An 18,550-nucleotide genomic window follows, 5' to 3' on the forward strand; every position below is an offset into this window, starting at 1 on the left:
GCCCAGATCTAAACCCACACATATATAGTAAATTAATATATGATAAAGGAGCCATGAATACACAATGGGGAAATAAAGTCTCTTCAATAACTATAACTGGTGTTGGTAAACTGGAGAGCTACATGCAAGGGAATGAAACTGGATTAATGTCCTGCCTCACACACAAAAGTAAACTCAAAATGGATTAAAGACCTAAATATAATGCATGAAACCATAAAACTCTTTAGAAGAAAGCATAGCAAAAATCTCTTGAATTTAAGCATGAGAAGTTTTTTTTCTGGACATAACTCTCCAGGCAAAGGAAACAAAATTAAAAAATGAACAAATGGGACTACATCAAACTAAAAACTTCTGCACAGCAAAGGACATCATCAACAGAAAAAAAGGCAGATACAGTATGAGAGACTATATCTGTAAATGACTAATCTGATAAGAGGTTAACAACCAAAATATATAAAGATCTCATTCACCTCAACACCAAAAACACAAATAACCCAATTAAAAAATGGACAGAGGACCTGAACAGACATTTTTTCCCAAAAAGAAACACAGATGGACAATGGGCACATGAAAAGATGCTAATCATCAAGGAAATGCAAATCAAAGCCAAAATGATACATTACCTTACAAGTTAGAATGGCCACTATCCAAAAGACACAAAATAAAAGTGTTGGTGAGGATGTGGAGAAAAGGGAACCATCCTACACTGTTGATGAGAATGTAAATTGTTGTAGCCACTATGGAAAGCAGTATGGAAGTTCCTCAAAAAACTAAAAATAGAAATATCATATGACCCAGTAATTCCACTTCTAGGAATGTACCTAAGAAAACAAAATCCCTGATTTAAAAAGATATATGCACCCCTTTTTTTATTATCACATTATTTACAATAGCAAAGATATTGAAGCAACCTACATGTCCATCAACAGATGAATAAAGAAGATGTGGTACATACACACAATGGAATATTAAAAGAAAGAAATCTCACCATATGGGACAACATGGATGGAACTAGAGGGTATTATGTTAAGTGAAATAATCCAGCCAAGAAAGACAAAATCCATATGATTTCACTTACATGTAGAATCTAAAAACAAAGCAAAACAAAATGAACAGAACAGCAGTAGACTCATAGACACTGAGAAGTGACTGGTGGTTACCACGGGGCTGGGGTAAATGGGTGGAGAGGATGAGGGGGATAAAAAGGCATAAAAGTCTCAATCATGTATGTTGGCCTTTGGGATGGGAATGCAGCATGGAGAATATAGTCAATCATTCTATAATGTCTTTCTATGCTGACATATAGGAACTGCACTAGTTGGGGTGAAGATTTCATAATGTGGGTAACTGTTTAACTATTGTGTATATCAGCTATCATTCAATAAAATTAAAAATTTTTAAGAAATATTTTTTCCTTCACTTTTGAAGGATAATTTTATAGAGCACAGAATTCTAGGTTGGTGTTTTTTTTCTCTCAGTGTTTTGCTCCACTCTCTTCTTACTTGCATGGTATCTGAGGAGTATATAATTCTTTCTTTGTTTCTCTATGGGTAAGGTTTTTTTCCCCTCCTCTGGCTTCTTGCAGGGTGTTTTCTTTACCCTTGATATTTTGAAGTTTAAAATGATATTTCCTATGTGTTGTTTTTTGGCATTTTTCCTTCTTTGTCTTCTCAATTACATTCCTGCTTTTCCCACCATGGCACTGGTTCCTCATAGTGGTTTCTGCTTATCAGTCTCTGCTCCAGGAAATCATTATTCTCTATACAGCTGACCCTTGAGCAATGTGGGGGTGGGGGCACTGACCCACCCATGCAATCAAAAACTCATGCATAATTTTTGACTTCCCAAAAATGTAACTACTAATAGCCTATTGTTGACCAGAAAGAAGCCTTACCAATAACATAATCAATCAACTAACACATATTTTATATATAATTATATAGGATATTTTTATAGCAAAGTAAGCTACAGAAAAATAACATTTTTTAAATTGTTGTAAACCTCCAAAATTTTTTCCAATATATTTATTGAAAACTATCCATGTATAAGTGGACCCACACACTTCAAACCCATGTTGTTCAAGGGTCAACTATATTCTCTTGTTGGTCTCTACAGTCCTGGGACAGCAGTTCGCCCTGTGTCCTCCCCTCTCTTATGGATCCTAGAAGAGTTGTTGATTTTTCAGTGTGTTTGGCTTTTTACTTGTTAGGATGGAGTGACAGCTTCAAAGGTTCTTATATTTTAGACTGGAAACTGAATGTCCTTTTTTTTTTTAAATCAAGACAAGATACTAAGGTTTAGAAGTTGTATTTATGTTGTGTCTGTAGGTAAACAGAACTACCGCTCTTACAAAAATTTCTAGTGAAGAAAGCTTATGTATATATAAAAGAAAAATGTCAAGGATTTAAAAGGCAAATTACCACAATGTTCCTCACCTAACAGGTTCCTAAAAGAGAAGCCTTTCCTAAATCCTTCTGAATACTGTTAATTTATATTTCTATATGGGTCTAGTAGTGCTTACTTTTTTCAATGCCCTACCCTGATATTTCTTTCCCTACAGTGCTAAACAGATCCCCTTAAAGGAAAGTCATCTGGATATTTAGAAAAGAGAAAAGTTTATTAAAATATTTTAATAGAAATCCTATGTAACTGTAAAACTACAAATGGGATGAATGCTTGCTAATGTTCACTTTAATTTTGTTGATTAAAAATCCAAGTACATTGTCTTACCAATATTTTTAAAGGTCAAAACCTAAAGAGATACTCTTAATTAACATTATCTTTGTCTATGTGCCATGCATTGAGAAAATAGGAAATGACTTATTTTTTATTTGGAAGTGGAAACCTTTAGCTTCAAGCCTGCCACTCAACCCTGCCTTGTGACACTTAGATCATGAGTTGTACAGTGGGCCTGGGCTTGGTCGCTGCATATCTGCAGCTAGCTGTGCAATCAAATCTTCGGCATCTTGCATGACAGAAGGTATCTCTGAGCCATTCTCAGTCACCTGAGTCCCAAACAAGAACATCTTCCTGTCATTTCCCACCTCAGATAATGCCAAAGCTTCATGGATATCTGTAATATGATAGGCTGCTTCAAGATCCTTTCACCGGAATGGAAAATGCATAGAAAAAACGTTGGTTATTTTATAGTCCTTTGGATAGATATATTTGTTCCTCTAATTTATTGCTCTCAATGACCCCAACCTCCATTTTAATATAGAGGATATTGTGACCCCATTATTATGATCCCATTGCTTGTTTGAATATAAAGATTTTCATCAGAATTATACCAGCATTTATGAGTTATCAAAAAAGTGTATTTTGGAATGAAGTTAATATAATATCTTAATCAATTTTGTAAACAGTGAAGTCTGCTTCTAATTTTTTCTATTTTTCTTTTTGTTTTCCTGGAATTATATTTCATAGGCTTGATCATTTTAAATTTATCTTTAACAATAGTGATTTGATTCATTAATTGTTTTTTGTCCATATCATATTTTATCGATTGTAGCATTTGCCACTGTGAGCTTTCTTTTGTGATCATTATTTCTATTGAACAAAAAATTGTGGATCAAACTTTGAGGGGTAGAGGGAGACAGGGAGTAGAGAGGGAGTGGTTTTAGAAAATGGAGTGATGGGAGAAGGAAGCCTAGTGGGGAGAGACACATGGAGAGAATGAGGAAAAGATGGAGAGATGGGGAAGGCTTAAAGGATAGGTGCCCACAAGGAGGTAGAGAGAGGACAGATTAAAATGAGACAGAAACTCTGTGTTTATGCTGCACAGCAAGGTCAAAGCCTTCTTGAAGTCAAAACGGCAATACTTCTTTGCCTCTCACACATTAATAATAATTTATGTAAATGACTTCTGATATTCTCTTTTCTTAACACAGACTCAGCTATAATTTTTCAGTCCTTTGTGAAGTTTTAGCATTTTCACTTCTAAAACTGCATTTGTGAATTGCATTTTGTTGTTTCATAGTGCTCTCCCTAAGCTTTAGGGGATCATTTTTAAATCTCTGGAAATAATCCACTATTGTATCATTTTATTTTCTGTACCAATATGAATCTATCAATTCTATCACTGGGAGCCTGTGAAACTTTTCCCTCAGTGCTGTACGTGGTTATCTGGCTGGAATTGATTACCTTTTTGGTCATTGGTCATCCCAATAGATTACCTGTCTGAAACCTAAATTCATTTAGTCCTAGAGCCTGCATTGGTTTATGTAAATGTTAATGGATCGAGTAACATGTGGATGATATCTCAAGTTAATAAATTCACTGATGAACTGGAGAGATGATGAATAGGAGGGGGAGGGTGTTGGATGTAAGGGGGCACTTTGTCCTGATAAAAGCATATCAGAGATAAAAACCAGGCTATTCCACACTTACATAATAATGCTTTAATAGAGGTCATCACTCAAAGAGTAAAGATAGTATGACAACTTTTTAAAAACCCTTATATAATAACTTGAACCAGTGAGTCAGCTAAAAGCATAGATTACTTTGGCCAAGAAATAGCAACAAATATACCTTAAACTAGACCTTAAACTACAATATCCAAAACTTAAACTAGAATATCCAAACCTTTCATTATTAAGCCCCAGTAAAAGTTATAAATTTCATCTCAAATGACTGTTTCTTCAATTTGATGAAGAGATACAAACCACAAAGGAAACTATGATAAATTTGACTCTTAAAAATGGAAAATTATGTATATAAAAGGAAACCATAAGCAAAATAAAGTAAGTCAACAGGCTGCTGGAGAAGATATTTGTAATGCACATAACAAAGGATTATTTTTCCAAAAGATATGAAAGACTCCTAAAACTCAAATAAGATAAATACCTTAATAAGAATTTGGGAAAGGATATCAAAAGACAATTCACAAGTGTGGAAATTAGTTTCAAAGAATGAAACTACTTTGCAAATAATAGCAAAAGAACATCTGAAAAGATGTTCAAGCTCATTAGTAACTAAGGAAATGCAAGCTGGAATAAGACAAAATTTCAGCACCATAAAATTAGGCAAAAATGAAAAAGTTTGACAATACCACGTATTAAGATGTGGAGCTTCAAAAACTGTCATATTTTGAGGGTGGAAGAATAAATTCATGTAATATCTTTGGAAAGTAACTTGGTGAGATCTAGTAATACCGAACATGAACAAATCGAAAAGCCAGCAATTCCTCTTTAGGTATATGCACTACAGAAATGTTGATACACATCTGCAAGGAGAGACATATATGTGAAGGTTCACTGTAGCACTGTTTAATAATAAAAAATTGGAAATAATCAAAAGCCCAGCAAGAAAATGGTAAAATGTGGTATATTCATGCAATGGAATGCTATGCAGCTCATTACAAGTACCAGGATCATCTAAATCTTTGTAGTCTGTGGTACTTAAGATGCTCTACTTGAAAAAAAAAAGTTCAGGCCTTTCTTTTAAAAATAATTTGCTGGACTCTTTCTAGGCTGGACTTTAACATAAGCTTCTACTTTAGGTCATCACTAATTATTATTCAGTTTACTTTCATAAACATTCACCCATATAAGTAGTGGGAAAAAGCAAGAATTGAGCTCTCTTATGATTGGCAACCCTAGCAATTGAAAGGGCTTTAGTACTGCAATGCTTTAGATGTTTAATGTTTGTTTGTTTGTTTTTTACTCTTCTTTATTGTGATAAAATACACATTAAAATCTACCATCTTAACCATTTTTAAGCATACAGTTTAGTGTGCATAAGTGCATTCATATTGTGCAACCACCCATCTCCAGAACTCTACATCTTGAAAAACTGAACCTCTGTTCTCTTTAAAAAAGTAACTCCCCGTTTTTCCTTCCCTGGGCCCCTGGCAATCACCATTCTATTTTCTATCTCCATTAATTTGACTCCTAAAGTGGAATCGTACAGTATTTGTCCTTTTGTGACTGCTTATTTCACTTAGCATAATGTCCTTAAAGTTCATCCATATTGTAGCATATATGAGCATTTCCTTATTTCTTTAGGCTTAATATCTGATTGTAACGTATATGCCACATTTTGTTTATCCGTATTCATCTGTAGATGGACACTGGGGTGCTTCTACCTTTTTTTTAGCTATTGTGAATAATTATGCTATGAACACAGGTGTGTAAATACCTGTTTGAGTTCCTGCTTTCAATTCCTTTGGGTATATACCCAGAAGCTGAATTGCTGGATAATATGGGAATTCTATTTTTAATTTTTTTTATGGAACTGCTATACTGTTTTTCTATAGTGGCTGCACCATTTTACATTCCCACCAACAGTGCACAAGGGTTCCAATTTCTCCATGGATGTTTAATATTTGTAATGCATGTGTGTGAAATAAATTCACGTCAGGTTAAGTGATCTAAAGCAAACTATTCTTTATACATGATAGATGCTCAAATAATTTGTTGGAATCAATTCAGTAATCATTAGATATTTACTGTATTAAATTCAACACATATTTGTTAAATTTCTACCATGTACAAGACAGTATATTAGGTATTACAATGGACACAAAGATGAATAGTCTTTACTCTCAAGGAATTTATAATCCAGTAGACCTATTAAATTTAAATTGAACTGAATATACAGCATACTGTTGAATATCTAGCTATTAAAAATGGATATTTCTATTTCTTATATTAATAAAGCTATTGAGTACAATTTATATTTGTACAAATTTTTTTACCTGCTTGTTTGCAAACACAACCAAAGGATTGGGTTTGTTTCAATTAATTGATGAAGATATTTCTTGGCTTCAGGTAATCTGTTGTGATCTGCTGAATCCACCACAAAGATCAGCAGCAATCCCCTAGACAGGTACATTTCCCAATAGGAACGGAAAGGTTCACCGCCACCAACTACAGGGAATAGCAGAGAAAGACAAAAAGAAATCACACAAGTGTTCACAGAGGGGTCAGGAAAGGGACATTTAGATAATTTCATACTGGACAGGTGTTCTGATAAAATACCACTATGTTAGAGTGTACCCAATTCTGAGAATGAACAGAGCTGTTACTAAGGAAATGGTTGGTGGGAACTTTTACCCTCCATAAGTGGTTCATTCATTCTAGAACACAAAGGACATGCATAAAGATACTAAATACTAGAATGGATGCCTCCTGACCTGTTAAATGGAGCAGCCATGGCAGCTACTGCATGTCTACCAGTTACAGCTCAGAAAATGGGAGTAGGCTACTAAAACAATTCAGGGTGGTGAGTCAAAACACAATGTTTCTCTAACAAAAGTTTTAAATGGACTGAACTCATTGGCTATTATCACTTGCACAAAAATCCCAGAACTAGTCTCTTCTCTTCAAATTGCACCAAGAGTTAATATAATTCTGTGAGCATTCAGGAATACTTGCCTTAGGAAAAAAAAATGCCTTTGGATTACTGTATTCTGCTGATTCTTCCCAGAAGAGACATTTTGGTCATGAGAATAATATGAAAATGTGACCTATGAATTCAAGATTTGTTTTAGAAGTAGAAAATTCATGTTTTACTTGTAGACTAAAGATAGGGTACAGAAGAAGGAATCAAGGGTGACTCCCAGTTTTCTGGCCTGGGCAACCTGTTTGGTGAGGAGCCTTTTACTGACCAGTGGATAAGAGAGAAGGGACAGATATGGAGATATATCAAGCATTTTATTTGGACCATGTTAGATTTGAAAGGTCTTTAGACTTTCAGGTGGAGATGAGAGGTGACATGTGGATATATTTAACATCAAGAGGATGGGTGAAATCATCCAAAGAGAGAGTGTAAAAAGAAAGACAATCTGACAATTTTGGGGAATAACAATATTTAGAGAGATGGTGATTCCAGAGTTACTATAGAATAGGGGCTGCTGGACTGCCATCTAGTTTCAAGAGGAGGTTTGAAGCTTGTCTATAGTTGTACTTGCAGATAAAGAAGCAGACATATTTACTTAGATGGTGTGTTTACTTGGGGTAGTAAGGGAGGAGAGAGGCTGTTACAGGAGAGAGTGCTAAAGCCTTCTTCTCAACTCACCTTTATCACCACCACTGCAAAAAGGGAAAAATAAAAAGCAGAAAGTGTTTTCCTCCCAGTTTACCCTAGTATTAAACTATCACATTATAAAAGCCTAGGAAAATCTGACCCAGTTTTCATGTTATCAGTAACATGTCTGGCTTAAGGTAGAACAAAATGAAGTAATCTACAAGAAAGAGGGCTTACTCTCCAGGAACTCCATTTGGCCGTCTTCAGTATTGATGCATATTGCATTGAAACCTTGGGTGGGAGCCTCACTATGCTGGACTCTGTTTAAAGCTAGAGAATGGAGAACACTGGTCTTTCCTGCTCCATCCAGACCCAACACTAGGATCCGCTTATTTTTCTCCTATGAAACAAAAGATCAATCAATAAACCTGTATGTCAGGGCCTTGTTTTCCTGGTTCTTGGGAGTGTGCCTGACTGTGGTAGGTCCCAATAACATCTGTGGAATTGTAAACCAGAACAAAACTTCAAGAATTTAACAGATCTAGAACGAAGTGTACTGATCAGTTTGTATTTTATAATCAGCCATTAGTTATGTGATATTAATTGAACATCCCCTCTCCATCCCCAACACCTGGTTTTATCTATCTATCTATCTATCTATCTATCTATCTATCTATCTATCTATCTATCATCTATCTATCTATCTATCTATCTATCTATCTATCTATCTATCTATCTATCTATCTATCTATCTATCTATCTATCTAGGAAGTGCCATAGATTATGGGGCCAATTTCCAGACTTCACTTTGCTTCTTGAGTTCATGTCCACTGGGGATTGCGCCAGAACTGAGTTTGTTGCTTGGGGTCTTGGGACCTCTATGGTTTATGTATTGACTTTGCCACTCAACATGTAAACAGCTAAAGTCTCATATTAATCTGTCTTTTCTACCCAATTTTATCACTGGGTTGAAAGATCTTATGGCAAGGTCATCCACTTATACTTTTTAATACAAGTATCATGAGTAAATAAAAAGGCTAAGATTATAGAAATTGTTAAGCCAGTTCAAATTACATATGAGCATTTATTTTAAAATACAACATTAAAACCTGTTGAACTAGACATAAACTTCAGAGAGAAACATTCCACCAACATACCAGCCTTAGAAATTTTTATGACAAGTAACTGAGGGACAAGAAGAGCAAGCTAGTATGAAGTCAGAAATGGGAAACTCAGAGTGCTCAGAAAGGTGGCTTTTTGGGTGCAAACTCTCATGTAAACAGCAATAAATAGACAATAGTATAAGCTAGACTGCTCACAAGAATTTAATTCTATTTCCCAAACAGCCTACTAAAGTTTTTCACACACAAAATACACCAGTAATTGTCTTCAATGGCACTGGTTTAGAAACAACAATAATCATATACATTTCTACTTGAACACTAAATGTTGGTATGAGATTGGATTTCCTGTAAAAAGTGATCTTAAATAGCACTAGAATGTCTATTCCACTTTTTTTTTTTTAAATAGCTATGTGAAAGTAAAACGTTTTAAAATCTGGTCTAATAGTCTTGTATAGACAGCCTATTTATGAAGTTTGCCTAGTGAATAACAGATTTTAAAGAAGTAAATGTTTGCTTTGGGAATGAATTCTTGATGGCTCTGTGAGCCGTATTGATAGTATTTCCATATTTGTTTGTTATCTCCTTCCCCACTTCCTTTCCATTCCCTCCCATCAGTATCTAAATGTTATAAAGTCATTCTGAAAGTATGATGGCAAGCAAAAGGGACTTGATGGACAATAGGAGACTTCACTGGATGGGTTAAAATTGCATGCTTTAAAGCAATGGTGGACCCAAGAAATGGCTGCAGCATGTGGATTGTGTCCCTCTCATTATCTCCACCAATGGCTCCGCTGAGGCTACCCCAATATATTTAATCAATTCCAAGTTGCATTCTTCCTCACACTCCCCACACCTCCAACATTTTTAACATCTCTAAAATGAGGATTTTACAATCCCTGGTGTCATATTTTGATTGGCAGCATTTAAAAAAATGTCTTAGCAGCACCTAAAATAATGGCATCTTAGATCCCATGAAATATTGTTAAGTATAAACATTCCCCTTTCCAACCACATCACTGCCCCTTAAGTCCATCCTATCTTGAAAGTCTATAATCACTGATGCTTTGCATTTTGCTTATGTGTTAGTCTATAATACATGCTTCCTCATGTTTATCATCTCTTAGGGACAGCTGGGATTATTGTAAACGAAGAGTTCAGACAATGATTCTGAAAACCACTGCTCCTTATCTAAATTTATTCTTTTAACTATATATAGATCCAGGCAGTCTGTGTTTTATCAGAGATCGAATCTCTGTTAATAATTCAAATTGTTTAGAACCAGAAAGTACCTGTGAGCTCAGTAAGCCAAGCAGCACAGAGCACAATAAGCTGATCCAAACAATGCCTGTTCTTTCATTTCACTCCCCTCCAATTTTTGAATTGTGGTAAAATACACAACACAAAACATACCATCTTAACTAGTATTAAGCATACAGTCCAGTGGTATTAAATACACTCATAATGTGCAACCATCACCACTATCCATCTCCATTACTCTTCATTTTGTAAAATTGAAACTCAGCACTCAGCCACCAACTTTCCCTTCTCCTGTAACCCCGGCCCCTGATCTGGGGAACCACCAATTCTACTCTCTGTCCCTATGATTTTGACTACTCTAGGTACCTCATGCAAGTGGAATCATAGGAAATTGTCTTTCTGAGACCCCCTCACTCTGTGGCCTTCTCTTTTGGAATCTGGCCGTCTGAAACAATGGAAACAGCAACCATAGAAAAGCAGCGCCTCCAGAAAAGGGCCAGATAGTCCCAAACACATCCTGCACAAATTCAGGAACAATGCTCTTTCCGACGACAGCCGCAGAAGGGCCGTCCCCGCGCCCTCGTGAGGACCGACTGGGACGTCCTTTTGGTCAACACTGGGCTGTCGGCAGGCGGGGAGAGTGGGCAGGGGTCGGGAGCAGGGGTAGCGATGGATCCTCAGAAGCCTGGCACATGCCCTCCATCCACAGGTAAAGGGGCCGCCAGCGAGCCGCGCCTCCCTCGCGGGTCGGGGCCTCGGGCGTCACAGCGGCCCTGGGGAGGGAGGGTCCGACATCCTCTTACCCGCGGCTCCAGCAGGGGCTTAGTCTGGGCGCGGTTGCCCTTCTCCTTAGGTCGTTCCCCCCCTTTCTCCGTCTCCCGCTCTTTCCTTCTTCCCTCCCCTTTCCTTTTCTCTTCCTTCTCCCTCTCTCGTCCCTTTTCCTTCTCTTCTTGGATTCTCTCTCCTCCTTTGCTTTTCCCGGAAAGTTGTCTTTCTCCGTAGTCTGTCTCCTCTCTTTAGCCTTGGCTTTCCCCCTCTCCATTCCCCGCGCCGTCGCCCAGCTGGGCAGGAAGGCCTCACACACAGGCCCAGACCTCAGGGGCTCGCTTGTGCGCGTCATCCCTGGGCCCGCCCAGCCTACGTGCCAACAGCCACAGAACACGGGAGGCGCCACAGTGCTGAGCGTCACTGTAGGACTCTGCGGCTTCTCTTAGCTAGTAAGCAATCACAAGCCTGGAAAATGAAGTTGGTATCTTCCTGCTCTCAGAACCTTGTGAACTCCACTAGGAGTGTCGAGAGGTTGCTACCCAGGGTGGTTAAAGAAAAATGAGGAACATGAATGGTCCTCGTTTTAAATTTATGCTACATTTCACTTAAAAAAAATTTAATTTATCTGGAGGCTGAATTAGTAGTCGGTCAGGATCATGGATACTAGTAACGCTGGGTATTAAAAACACAACTAAACAAAATTGTCCAGTCACCTTCAATGATCCAGATGTAGCAAATTAGATACCCACAGGACTTTTCAAAGGGTGTATCATTTCTTAAACTGGTTGAAAAGAATGTGGATGGTTCTTACTATCCTGGCTAAACTGGACTCTAGTATATTTCACAACCAAAAAGAGTACCTTAATTCAATAAAGTGACTTTGCTTTTATCAGATGTTTCAAATAGACTTGTAAAGAACAGCGAATGAATGGCAGCATCCAGAAAGCTTGAGTGATGAGTCATTAAGGTTAGTAGTTTCCAAGCAGCCTTTAAAATGCTGCACTTAGTAACTTAAAAAATGTTGACTCATTTACACACACACACAGACATCATAACTTTTCAGAGAAGTTAAAACTGGGTTCTCTCCCATTAGCTTTGTGGTTAGCTGCAAAGGGCATGGGGACAATTTTAGATATAATCAACTTTAAAAATTCTTGGATATACCAACTACGAAGTCCTCCATACAATGCCACACCCAAGACACTTTAATCTACTCACTGCTAGAATATTTTAAAATGTGAAACAGTGAATGGATGTATCCATATTGGTTTTTATAAATGTACACACATACACATAGAGTATGTCTGTCATTTGTTAAAGACTTGCCCAAAAGGAATTGCTAGCAAGTTAATGTGTTTATGCTTTGACAATTGTAACTCATTTGAACTGTTTCAGTTGCTTAGCAATGCCTTAATAATAATGACTGGCAATTATAGTGACTAAATAGCTGTAAAGTTCACTTCAGTGCCTTGGGTGGAAATTTTCAATGGCAGTTAATTTTCACCAAAATTCTGTAGCTTAGTTAACCTAAAACATGATTCTCTTTCACCACAGAAATTTTAGAGAATCCTAAATTAACAGATTTACCAACAATCATTCCTGTAATGGGGTATGTATTCAGGAGTATCCGTCACTCTTAACCAAAAGACTTCTGAGAGCTCAAAAAATACTATGCCATAATAAACCATCCATACGTAAGTCTCATTTAGATGCCACCAGAGATTATGCTAAACAGAAAGGCAGCACCACAATTCTTACTCTTGTAAAGGATGAAAGCCTTTTAAAAGTCTTGTAAGTTTCAGTAGATATGTTCAGAGTCAAACACAGCAGCACTTTATTAACACGGACAGAGTAATATGATCACAAGAAAATATGTTTAAGTCTAAATTAAATGCTATCTTGGGCAGCATAAAATGAATACTAACAAGGGTAGGCATCCCAGTGCATCTGCCTCACAAATGTTCAATGTGAAAGTGGCCTGTAAGCAAGGAAAAGACCAGAGCAACATGGACACCACAGCTGACTGTACAATACTTCATTACTTTGAGAAGGGTGATGAATGGTAATAGCCCTAACTAGAAAGAGGAGCCATCTGAGTATATATTAACCAGGCCAAATAGTTCTGTTAACCTGTAATACTGCCTGCTACTGAACTCTGGTACTGATTTCCTATGTAGAAAGTCAGTGTTCATACTCGATAGGTACTGCTAAATCTTTCTGAAGACAGTCCAAACCCATTTGACCTCAGAATACTGGGGCTAAGAGTCAACTACTTACAACATTGATGTGTTTTTCTTGAGTTCTTTAATGGTGCATAATCAGTATGGTACTTACTCAGATTATATTATCATAATCTGAAAATGATATGGGGCACAAAGGAGTCCTAATTTATATATATGTATTTAGGTGTGCCTGTATGTATATAAACACATATACATACTTTTCACTACTCTATTATAGTATCCCATATTTCAGTATCATATGACAGAGAATTTATGGTCAAAATTGATCAAGACATTAATTTTAGTTTTCCTGTGGCCACTTATATAATGAAGTGAAGAACACTAGTGTTTTAATAAGGTCCCTTTTTATCACATGATATTTCTAAGCAGATATTTGGAATGCTCAGAAAATTCCACTTTCAGTCTCCCAAGGCTTCCTAAGGCATAATTTGAAGTAGGATTTGACAGGAATAAGTATCTTCAGACTCTAACTGAAACAGTGGAAGTAGTTTCTGTTTAATCCCTAGGAAACTTTGGATAACATGCCTTGTTTGTAAAACTGAAAAAACACCAGATGAGCACACAGAGAGGATGCAACACATACCAAGGTGTGTAAATGCTCAATTATTCTGAGTCCTTATCATCTGTGCAAAAGCTAGGTGGTGCAAGTAGGCCAAGTCTGACTGGGCAGTCTGAGGAAGACGTTTTCCTGCTTGATGCACAAGGAAAATTCTATGAAAATGTGGGTGTGGGAGAGGGAGCAGTTCTGTGCTTCTTTCTGTGTTACCTTGATTATGTTCCTACTGTCAGTGGGACTAGTTTAAAAAAGGCCTGCAACAAGAATGTTCTGATCACCAGCCACCTTTTCCCCCTTTCTTCTTTTTCTGCTGCTGTTTCTTTTTAGCTGCTGGAGCCCCTGCAGGCTTCTGGTGTCGTGGGGCTACAATGTGACTTGTAGACACAGATGCTGCTGTACTCCCAGGCCTTGGGGAAGTTGGGGGGCTGCTCACGGTTTTACTGGCATCCCTGCAATCATCAGATCAGAAAAGTGTTGGTGATCCACATTATTCAAAAAAGGAAAAGGTGGTAAAAGAGTATGTACATGGATTTGACTTTCTATCCCTAGTAATCTCCCACACAGTCTATTTCTTTGAAGGTGGATTCCCCAACTCCCTATCCATTTTTCCTTAAATAAAACTTTTACTGCTTTATAATTGAAGAAAAAGTAATCTATGGTACATGCCAATTTTTAGACAGCTTAAAAAATAAAAAATTTCTAAATATCTGTAATTCTGCTATGTAAAACTAACTTATTTAGCAACATTTTAAATACTTTTCAAGTCGTAGTATATCTATCTAGATATTTAGTTAGGTGAACTCAATATATTTAGTTTCCTTCAGAAGGTACTGGAATCCTGATACAATACATCCTAATATTTACAATACGATCAAACAAGAAATACCACATTTTCTTTCCTTTATGTAAGCACATTGCAAAACACTGCAAAGAAATTTAACTGTACTTCTCAACATAAAATAATTTTTTAAAATTCTTACTAATAACCCTGGGTCAATCACAGAAAGAACAACCTTGGCTCTAAGTGACTTCAACTAGGGAGAAAGGACTTACAGTTCAGATGAAGCTCCTGCAGTTGCTCCCTGGGTCCCTTTTCCAATCTGATCTTTCTTTTTACCCTTCTTTCTTCCCCGGTAGTAAGAACGTTCTCGCATTGGTAGCCATCTTTCTGGATCTGGGGTCACTTTTGGGTCATAATTCTTAGGCAGTTTTCCTGTGTAACAATCAATTATAAACAAGAGATCTGTCCATAGTGTTTTCAAGATAGTTTATTTACAGAATATGTTCAAGCTTGGGAATAAATACCATTAAAACTGAAATAAATTTGAGAAGAGATTAAATATGGCAGCGTGAGAGGTGAGATAGAGGCCTCCTCCCAAAACCACATATAATATGAAAATAAAATTAATACAACTAATCCCGAAAGAGCAACAGGAAAGAAGGCTGCGCCAGACTGCACACACCTGGAAAAAAGAACAAACCTCACAGAACAGGGAAACATACAAAACCTGTGATCCGGCGGGACCCAGGCCCTTCCCCACCCCAAATCACTGGAGGGAGGAAGAGAAACGGAGCACGGAGGGAGTAGAGGCCTGGGACTGCTGAACACCTAGCCCTGGAGATCTCTGGAAGCATGAACCTACACTGCATGGTACTCTGGTGATTAGTGGGGTTCAAAAGCTAAGACAGGTGGAAAACCTGAAAAGACTGAGATTTCAGCCACTTGTGGAAAACAGGGATCCATATCTGGCTGCTCTGGGACAAAAAGAAAGGTGGGCAATCTGACAGACTTCCTAACAGCAACAGGACTGCTAAAGGGGCAAGAATTGAATGGAGTTTACTGCTCAGGAGAAAGGACAGGTAGACAAAATTGTGTGGGTACACTCTGCCCAGCAGGTTGGGAACTTACAGGAGCTTCAGTCACTCCATACCACTGGCTGGATATGCAACTCCAAGGCCCCACATTGGGGCCTGCTGCACATTCCTCCTGACCAGCCCACACCTGTTCAAAAACCAGGAGCAGCTGCCCTGGCATTAGGCCAGCCAGAGGGAAGCCACACCTATGGCAGTTACAAACACAAAGCAATGAGGCTTACACCTGTGTGTTCAGCCCACAGGTTCTAAGCAGGGGAGATAGGCATAGAAGCTGGGAAGCAGAAAACCACTCTTTCCTCTGCCCAGGCACCAGCACCACTCCCCAGTCACTTCTGACATCGCTACAAGGGCTGAGCAGCTCCAGAGAGTAGAGCTTCTGGGCACTAGAGGGTGCCACACACAAATATGAAACAACAAATGAACCCAGTTCAAACCAAAATCCCACAAACTAGAGAAAAAGGACCAAGTGAATCTGAACTCATCCATCTTCCTAAAACAGATTTGGAAAATAAAAATCGTAAACATGTTCATGGAGGAACAGAAAAATATTTAAGAACTCAGGAACGAATTCAGGATGGAGACCCCGTCATTATAGAATACAATGAGCAGATTAGATACAGTGGAGGAGACGATAAATGAAACAGAAATTAAAGAAGAGGAATACAAAGAAGCTGAGGCACAGAGAGAAAAAAGGACCTCTAGAAATGAAAGACTATTGAGAGAAATATGTGACCAATGAAAACAGAACAATATTTATATTATAGCGGTACCAAAAGAAGAGAGAGAAAAAGGACAGAAAGTGTCTTTGAGGAGGTAATTGCTGAAACCTTCCCCAATGTGGGGAAGGAGACAGTCTCTCAGGCCATGGAGGTGCACAGATCATCTCCCAACACAAAGGACCCAAGGAAGACAACATCAATACATATAATAATTAAAATGGCAAAGATCAAAGATAAGGACAGACTATTAAAAGCAGCCAGAGAGAGGAAAAAGATCACCTAGAAAGGAAAACTCATCAGGCTACCATCAGACTTCTCAACAGAAACATTACAGAACAGAAGGGAATGGCATGATATATTTAACACAATGAAGGAGAAGGGCCTCGAACCAAGAAAACTATACCCGGCAAGCTTATCATTTAAATTTGAAGGAGGCATTAAACAATTTCCAGATAAGCAAAAGCTGATAGAATTTACCTCCCACAACTATCTCTACAGTGTATTTTGGAGGGAGTGCTATAGATGGAAGTGTTACTAAGGCTAAATAACTGTCACCAGAAGTAATAAAAGCACAGTAAAGAAAGTAAAACAATTAATAAGCAAATGCAAAATAATTCAACTACCTCCAAAGTCAGTCAAGGGATAGACAAAGAGTATAGAATATGATGCCTAATATACAAAGAATGGAGAAGGAAGAAAAAGGAGGAGATAAAAAAAAAGAACCTTTAAACTGTGTTTGTAATAGCATACTGAGTTAAGTTAGACTGCTGGATAGTAAGGAAGTTACCCTTGAATCTTTGATAACCACAAATCTAAAGCCTGCAATGGCAATACGTACATACCTATCAATAATCACCCTAAATGTAAATGGTCTGAATGCACCAATCAAAACACAAAGAGTCACTGAATGAATAAAAAAACAAGACCCATCTATATGCAGTCTACAAGAGACTCACTTCAAACCTAAAGACATGCACAAACTAAAAGTGAAGGGATGGAAAAAGATATTTCATGCAACTAATAGGGAGAAAAAAGCAAGAGTTGCAGTACTTGTATCAGAGAAAAAAGACTTAAAAACAAAGAAAGTCACAAGAGACAAGAAGGACATTACATAATGATAAAGGGCTCAGTTCAACAAGAGGATATAACCACTATAAATATCTATGCACGCAACACAGGAGCACCTACATATGTGAAACAACTACTAACAGAATTAAAAGGGTAAATAGAATGCAATGCATTCATTCTAGGAGACTTCAACACTCCACTCACTCCAAAGGACAGATCAACCAGACAGAAAATAAGGAGACAAAGGCATTGAGCAACACATTAGAACAGATGGACCTAACAGACATCTACAGAACTCTCCACTGAAAAGCAGCAGGACACACAATTCTTCTCAAGTGCACACAGAACTTTTTCAAGAATAGATCATATACCTGGCCACCCAAAGAGTCTTGGTAAATTCAGAAAGATAGAAATTGTACCAAACAGTTTCTCAGACCACAAGGGTATAAAACTAGAAATAAATTATGCAAAGAAAATGAAAAAGCCTACAAACACATGGAGGCTTAACAACGTGCTCCTAAATAATCAATGGATCAATGACCAAATAAAAACAGAGATCAAGCAATATATGGAGACAAATGACAAGAATAATTCAACACCACAAAATCTGTGGGATGCAGCAAAGGCTGTGCTAAGAGGGAAGTATATTGTAATACAGGCTTACCTCAGGAAAGAACAATCCCATATGAACAGTCTAAACTCACAATTAACGAAACTAGAAAAAGAAGAACAAATGAGGCCTAAAGTCAGTAGAAGGAGGGACATAATAAAGATTAAAGCAGAAATAAATATAATCGAGAAGAATAAAACAATAGAAAGAATCAATGAAAGGAGGAGCTGGTTCTTTGAGAAAATAAAGCAGATAAACTCCTAGCCACATTTATCAAGAAAAAAAAGAGTCTACACACATAAACAAAATCAGAAATAAGAAAGAAAATCACTATGGACATGACCGAAATATAAAGAATTATT

At 37.5% G+C, this 18,550-nt stretch overlaps 2 protein-coding genes across 2 annotated transcripts in view; both read right to left on the reverse strand.

Moving 5' to 3' along the window:
• Positions 1–1,096: 1,096 nt before the first annotated feature.
• On the reverse strand, positions 1,097–12,782 carry ARL9 (ARF like GTPase 9). Its single transcript, XM_073237564.1, is given in 6 exon segments — positions 1,097–3,101; positions 6,698–6,726; positions 6,729–6,869; positions 8,206–8,368; positions 11,153–11,304; positions 11,307–12,782. Coding segments are annotated over 6 exon segments (858 nt in total). The 5' UTR covers positions 11,470–12,782; the 3' UTR covers positions 1,097–2,891.
• A 145-nt stretch (positions 12,783–12,927) lies between these two features.
• Positions 12,928–18,550, reverse strand: part of SRP72 (signal recognition particle 72) — a 30,469-nt gene continuing 24,846 nt past the window's right edge. Inside the window, exons 18-19 of the mRNA XM_017658414.3 lie at positions 14,970–15,129; positions 12,928–14,365 (exon numbers count right to left, since the gene is read on the reverse strand). Of these exons, the coding sequence (XP_017513903.2) occupies positions 14,191–14,365; positions 14,970–15,129 (335 nt within the window). The 3' untranslated portion in view covers positions 12,928–14,190. The remainder of the gene's footprint in view (positions 14,366–14,969; positions 15,130–18,550) is intronic.

Source organism: Manis javanica, chromosome 5, assembly GCF_040802235.1.
Source record: "Manis javanica isolate MJ-LG chromosome 5, MJ_LKY, whole genome shotgun sequence".
Lineage (NCBI taxonomy): Eukaryota > Metazoa > Chordata > Mammalia > Pholidota > Manidae > Manis > Manis javanica.